General features: G+C 33.2%; 2 protein-coding genes across 2 annotated transcripts; both read left to right on the forward strand.

Annotated features, from left to right (window-relative positions):
- The first annotated feature begins 309 nt into the window (after positions 1-309).
- On the forward strand, positions 310-3,174 carry LOC112459531. Its single transcript, XM_025023703.1, has 4 exons — positions 310-450; positions 712-1,063; positions 1,177-1,545; positions 2,233-3,174. Exons 1-4 carry the CDS (start codon positions 310-312, stop codon positions 2,583-2,585), a joined length of 1,215 nt encoding a protein of 404 aa, XP_024879471.1. The 3' UTR covers positions 2,586-3,174.
- Positions 3,175-4,030: 856 nt separating this feature from the next.
- On the forward strand, positions 4,031-6,192 carry LOC112459530 (odorant receptor 47a-like). Its single transcript, XM_025023702.1, has 3 exons — positions 4,031-4,252; positions 4,571-5,276; positions 5,825-6,192. The coding sequence occupies exons 1-3, from the start codon at positions 4,109-4,111 to the stop codon at positions 6,163-6,165; spliced, it is 1,191 nt and encodes a 396-aa protein (XP_024879470.1). The 5' UTR covers positions 4,031-4,108; the 3' UTR covers positions 6,166-6,192.
- The last annotated feature ends 416 nt before the right edge of the window (positions 6,193-6,608 follow it).

Consider the following 6,608-nt stretch of genomic DNA (forward strand, 5'->3'; position numbering starts at 1 on the left):
CACCGCTCGCGCTGTTCCTTAGGAATGACTACGTTAGGAATGACCACGGAAGTAAGGGAAGGAGTGTAAAGACATGTAGACCGATCTTCTTTCGCACTTATTTTGCTGGCAAGAAAAGTTCTCCGCGCAAGTTAATAAAACATGAGTTCGATGAAATAATGAGTTAATATGGCGCAATTGAAAACTTATAATGTCCGATAAGAATCGAACAATCGTAAATCGATATGGTAATTTGGCAAAATTTAGTTCGTAACAACTGAACGAAGTAGTTTCGAATGGACGGTCATTCGAATTCTTCCGTTCGCCAGAATGACGGGTAAACGTTGGAACGACGACGTCGCTTACGTTTTCTCCACTCAAAGAGTATTTCTAAGAGTATACGGTTTGTGGCCATTGGAAACGCAGACAGTGTTCACGAAGATACGATGGGGCGCTTGCATGATTGCACAGGTACGTTAATGCAAGAGGGATGGCTAGTATAATGTGTATACTCAAGGAAAAGAAGGTCTTGAAATTTGCAAAGTAGTTTTGTGAGCAATTTTTTTCTAAATGCGCAATAATATTTTAAAAGAATACACAACTTCTTCTTTTAACATTTTATTTTTTTGTTTGACAAATTTATACTAGCAATAAAACATAAAAAAGTTATTTGCATCTACCATTATTTTTTTATATTTATTGGTATTTGTGCAGATATTATTTGTTATTTAGTTTTTGATACTACCCTTCGTTATAATGGATCTCTTCTGGGGCAGTAAGGATGCCGGCTCAAATATAGAATGTGTAACATACCTTGTGTCTACGACGATCGCAATCATAAAAGGTTTATGTCTTACCGCCAGTAAAAAGAAATTGGCAACAAACATTAACGCTGCTATCGATGATTGGATATCTGCTAAAGATAATAAGGAAACTAAGAAGATTATGAAGAAACATGCAGATAGATCTAGAATACTTACCCTTGCGTTATTATACTCACTATTCATTTGTTGTGGCGCATATATAGCAGTCGTCATTTTCATAAATCTGAAGATACTCTTCACGGACGAAATTTTAGTGGATGGTAAAATTTGATTGTATTCATTATTATATACTTGTCAACTTAATTTTGTAATTTAATTGTATACTAAGTTGTTGTAACATTATTCTGACATTTTCCTTTCTCCTAATTTACAGTTAATACAACAAATTGGGTGTTTATGTATCCATCTGGTCCATTGGGTAATTTGATCACGGGTTCACAATTTGCAATACTCTTGCCTATCCAGGTCGTTCAAGCAATAACATTATCCATCTTATTATGTATCGCGGACTGCTTCTTCTTTAATATCACGATACATCTCACTGGTCAACTCGAATTGCTTAAGAACAAATTCAAAATTTTTGCAAACGAACCGGACACCGAGGCAAATTATCGAAAGAAATTTGTCGGTTTGATTAACAGGCACAGCGAGCTAATGGAATTGTATGAAAATTTGGAAGATAGCTTTCACTTTCTTATATTATCTCAACTTGTGGTAACGACAATTATGCTTGCAATGATAGGTAATGTATATCGAATATTTATTTCGTATTTATTATATAATGCAATATATTATATAAAATCCACACACACGACATATTTGTATGAAAATTGAGGAGACCATAGATATTATATAGACGGAGCATAAGCTCAGCGGGGGAGACAGATTCGCGGTAAGGAGAGCATATCTATACTTCGGCTATCAAAGGATAGAAGATATAGCGATGCTTTCAGCGTTGATGTGAGCCGAACCGGCCAAAAGCAGTCGAAAATGACCAAAGTATAGACCTGGATATTCCGACTCTTCCCTGCTTAAGGCTTCCGCACAATGAAAAATATAAGGAACAAGGAATAAATATTAGCGATTACAGGAATAAAGCTAGTGTAGCATTAATACACGGCTTCCGATAGGTTAAAAATCTTTTGCCTGTGTTATTCCCTGTTTCTGTTACCTGTGTTTTTCATAGTGCATCCAACTTTATTCCTGAATCCTGATTCCTTAGTCCTAATCGCTAATATCTGTTACTTGTTCCTTATATTTTTTATTATGCGGAGGCCTTTACACACCCCTCATCCATAGTGGCAGCTTATGCTCCCTCTATATATGTCTATGAAAGAGACTTAATTATAATATATTTTATTATTTAAGTTTTCACACTCACGCAGTTAACACGTTTGTACATATCTTAAAATAAAATGTTTATTTTTAGGATTACGTTTAAATATATACCTGAACGAGAAAAATTATATTGAAGCAACAAAGAGTGTTCTTGTCTTGAACTACTTATTAATGCAATCATTAGTATACACGTATGGTGGTGAATACCTGCAAAAGGAAAGCGAAGGCATATTCCATGCGTTATACACAACTTCCTGGTTTAGGCTTCCTTTAACGTTGATGAAGGATTTGCATTTCGCGATGATGAGATCGAGTATTCCGTTTCGCTTAACCGGTGGAAAATTTTTCTTTGTTAATCGCGAGACAATGATGTACATCTTCAAGACATCGGCCTCGTATATTTCAGTTTTACGAATAGCGATAAGAAAGTCATATAATCAGTAGCATTCATGTGTGCGTATATGCGTCGTGTGTATGTCCGTACGTATGGCGAGATTAAAAATTCTTCAGAGATCTTATGACAACTGATACTATGTGCAAATATGGATTAAAAATATTTTGAAACTATTCACTTTGGCTTGCAGTAAAGAAAAAAGATGCCATTTATTTGATTAAACTGAATCGTTCACAACGTTTATGTCGCATATCAATCGAGAAAAGAACGGGATATTTCGCGGAATTAAATTTTGGAATTTAATATATTTGCAATTTACATTAAGATACATTGTTTAACCCTTTTAGTACTATGGACATGTAAACACATCTAGCAAATGACACACTGAGGGTTATTGGCGAGTTTATGCATTTGCTGAATCGGAGCGCTATAGGCATATATTTTTATGTGAATTTAGTCTTAATAAAATTTTAAAATAAACAAAAGCTTAGCGCTAACACGTGCTACAGTTATGATATTTCGCGCACACACGATCCATTCATTAAAAGTATTTAGCACTGAAAGAGTTAATTATAAGGAACGATTAATGCACCATAAAATGTCCGTCATGAATTCTGGCCTCGACTTTACATTATTATTATTATGTTTTTCTTTATATTGAAGACATATAATTGATCAAATGTAAGTTTTAAAATTATATGTACATTGTTTATTTCAGTTAGTCTTATATTGCCGATTTTTCTTCACAATAGTTTTTTTATTTTTACGCTTATTTATTATATCTAATGTTTCCCCTTTGTTGCAGCCTTCTCTTATATAGATTATATTTTAGTTTCTCACTGTTTTAGTAGAAATTATCAAAAAAATTCGAAGACATAAGAAACGCTTCCTAATAAATTATTATTAATAATGTATTATAAAAAATGTTTTGTTATTATTGTTTAGAAAGTTTAGTTTATTGAGTAAAAATGTTATATTCAAATATCACACATTTTCTCTACAGTTTCTTCTATTACGTTTTATCTCCATACATAACATTATTCTTCTATTTTATATATCTTATTAAATATCTTCCTACCGGGGAAATAATGTATAAATCGTTTCTTTTCAGAGAATGCTAGGGCAACAATTTAAGAAAACGTTTCATTGTTGCAGCTGTAGATCTTTTATTTATCCACAAATACATCCTAAGCGACCGTAAATATTCATTTTCAAGACGAAGTAAGTATTATCGAGAACAATGTCGCATCGGGTATAACTATATTATTTGTGTAAATACATATAAAAACGTAGGGTATACTTGCGTTCTTAAAGGAAACGGTAAGAACTGAAGGCATGAATAATAAATCAGAAAGAAATCCAGCTGGTCGGTTGCACTACGGAGGGGTTGCTTTAAGTATTGTAGGTACTTGTAATAAATTGAATATTGAATGATGCGGTTATTTCGGAGGAACGTAGACAAAGAACGACAGCCGCTTTCAGGGAATAACAATTTGAAAAAATACTTGGAAGATTCAGTATAACAGTCAGCAGACGAGATCTTACTCAAGCGTAAAGTTTTAAGTGCTCGAGAATGGGATCAAGTACGGATTGGAATACTGATACTCCACATATTTTGAAATTTTATAAAAATTTGCTTGGCATAATTGGACTCTGGGTATTAGATGATAAAAATGTATTCTCGAGGATTCGATGGTTTATATCGACGATAGTGGAAGTAAGTTATGCTTCTTTAAAGTAATTTGTATTTTTACATATTCGCATATAAATATTTGAACTTGTTTTTTAAATTTCATTAAACGTAATACTATGTTAAATTTTATTTTGTTTTTATATATTTGGGGCATTTCATATATATCTATATATATATATATATATATATATATATACATATATTTTGCCTTAATAAAAAGATATTTTGTTACATTTATCAAATAATTATTAAACGTTACATGTATAGTAAATTATATATATGTTTGCAATGAAATAAAAAGATATTGAGACGCAATATCTTCATTTCATTTTCGTGAATCAGATGAGTACCTTGATCACCATGTCATTAGAAATGATTCGACATTGTAATGGTCATGAGGATGCCATGGATGCTTTTCTACTATGCTTATCGTCAATAACTAGTATGGTAAAACTGCTTTTGCATCGCGTATATTGGAGACAAAAATTTATTCTAATGGAATCGGTCATCCATGATTGGACTTACGTGAAAAATTCTCACTCTCGCGACATCATGATAAAGTATGCGCGCATAGGTAAACTAGGCTCTTCGATATTTTTATATATCGGTTATGCCTCGATCATATTCGTCGTTTCCACTTTCGTGTTCGCTAATATTGATTTGTCTTCTGAAAAGCAAATTTTTAATGAAACGTACCAAAGAAAACTGATGTTAGCGACCTATTGCGTCTTTGGAAAATATACATCTTCTTTCGCTAACAGCGCCATTGAAGCTTTACAGTTCGTACAGATCGTCGTTAACGTCATTTCGCAGTGCGGGAATGACGGGTTCTTCTTTGATCTCACGATGCACATGTGCGGGCAATTTGCAATTCTCCAGATGAACTTTACTGAATTGGGTTGCGAAGAATTTTCCTACCGCACTAAACTCAACATCTTATTAAAGAGACATTATCATCTTATATATTTGTCGCATTATTTAGAGAGAGCATTCACTCTGGTCATCTTGGCACAACTTTTGATGAGCGTCCTTGTCCTGTGTGTCGAAGGTAGACATATTTAACGTAAAAGTATTTTAAATAAATAATAACCAAATTTATTTTTGTAAATTTTTTGAAATTTATATTTGTTACTTATTCCATGTGATATACAATTAGTTATTTGTGTAACAAGTGCCATGCTGTAAGATGGAAATTGGACGTGCAGAGTGGACGCACGAGTCGGAGGCGAGTGCGATCACCCGCACGTCCAATTTTCAACTTAACACACGTGTTACACACCCTATTTTATATTACAAGTGCGTGGAAAGTGGTCTATCACGCGCGCGTCGCGCGCGGAATGGGCCACTTTCCACGCACGTGTGACACAATATACATATACATGCATCATATATACATAACTATGTATGTATGTACATTTATGTACGATATAGAATAACTAATAAATGTAAATTCCCTAATTTTTACAACAAAAAGTTAAACATGTATGTATATATCTTACATATATTGCAAATAAATTACAAAGACTGTGTCAGAATTAGTTTAATATTTTCAACTATCTTAAATTTATCACTAATTATATTCAATATTGTTGTCAGGTTTTCTTTTACTTCTCTCGCTTGAAATAAACGATACTTTTGCCGCCGCAAAACATAGCATCTATATTGTCGCACTGCTGGTGCAACTTTTTCTTTATTGCTTGGCTGGGCAGACATTGGAGTTCCAATCGGAAGAATTGGCCTATGCAATTTATAAATCTCCATGGTACACTTTTGACCTGAGCATGATGAAAAATTTACCACTAATAATTCTTCGAGCGGTTAATCCTCAGCAACTAACTGCAGGAAAGTTTGTAGCAATAAATTTGATGACTTTTAAAGAAATTTTAAAGGCTTCCGCCTCGTATTTATCAGTGTTAAGGGTAATGATTAAAACGTGAGTAAAAATTTTTTTAAAAGAAAAGTAAATGCAGGTTTAGTTTTTCTTTTATATAAATAACGTTATTTATATAGCTAATGTTTGTTAAACAATAGTAATTAATTGATAAGTTTTTTCTGTAAATGATAACGAATAAAGATATGTAATTTGATGGAATGGCAAAATTGCCATGCAAAATTCGTACATGTCTTAAAATAAAATATTTATTAACAAATTTAAAAAAAAGGGGGGCTAGCGAACAAAGTCCGTTAAACAGGTCATACAGGTACACGCACTCTTTCCTCTCTAATATACATCTCTAATAAATCTAGCTTTAACATGACATAAGGACATTCCGAGCAGACTTATGACTTCCGCTTTTAGGCTGACTTATGGACGCTCTATTGAAGCCACATTTGTAACCGAATGTCTCGAATGGGTCAATTTACCACTCTCCTCCTACAT

The sequence above is a fragment of the Temnothorax curvispinosus genome, unplaced genomic scaffold (genome assembly GCF_003070985.1).
Source record: "Temnothorax curvispinosus isolate PA1 unplaced genomic scaffold, ASM307098v1 QBEX01009887.1, whole genome shotgun sequence".
NCBI lineage: Eukaryota > Metazoa > Arthropoda > Insecta > Hymenoptera > Formicidae > Temnothorax > Temnothorax curvispinosus.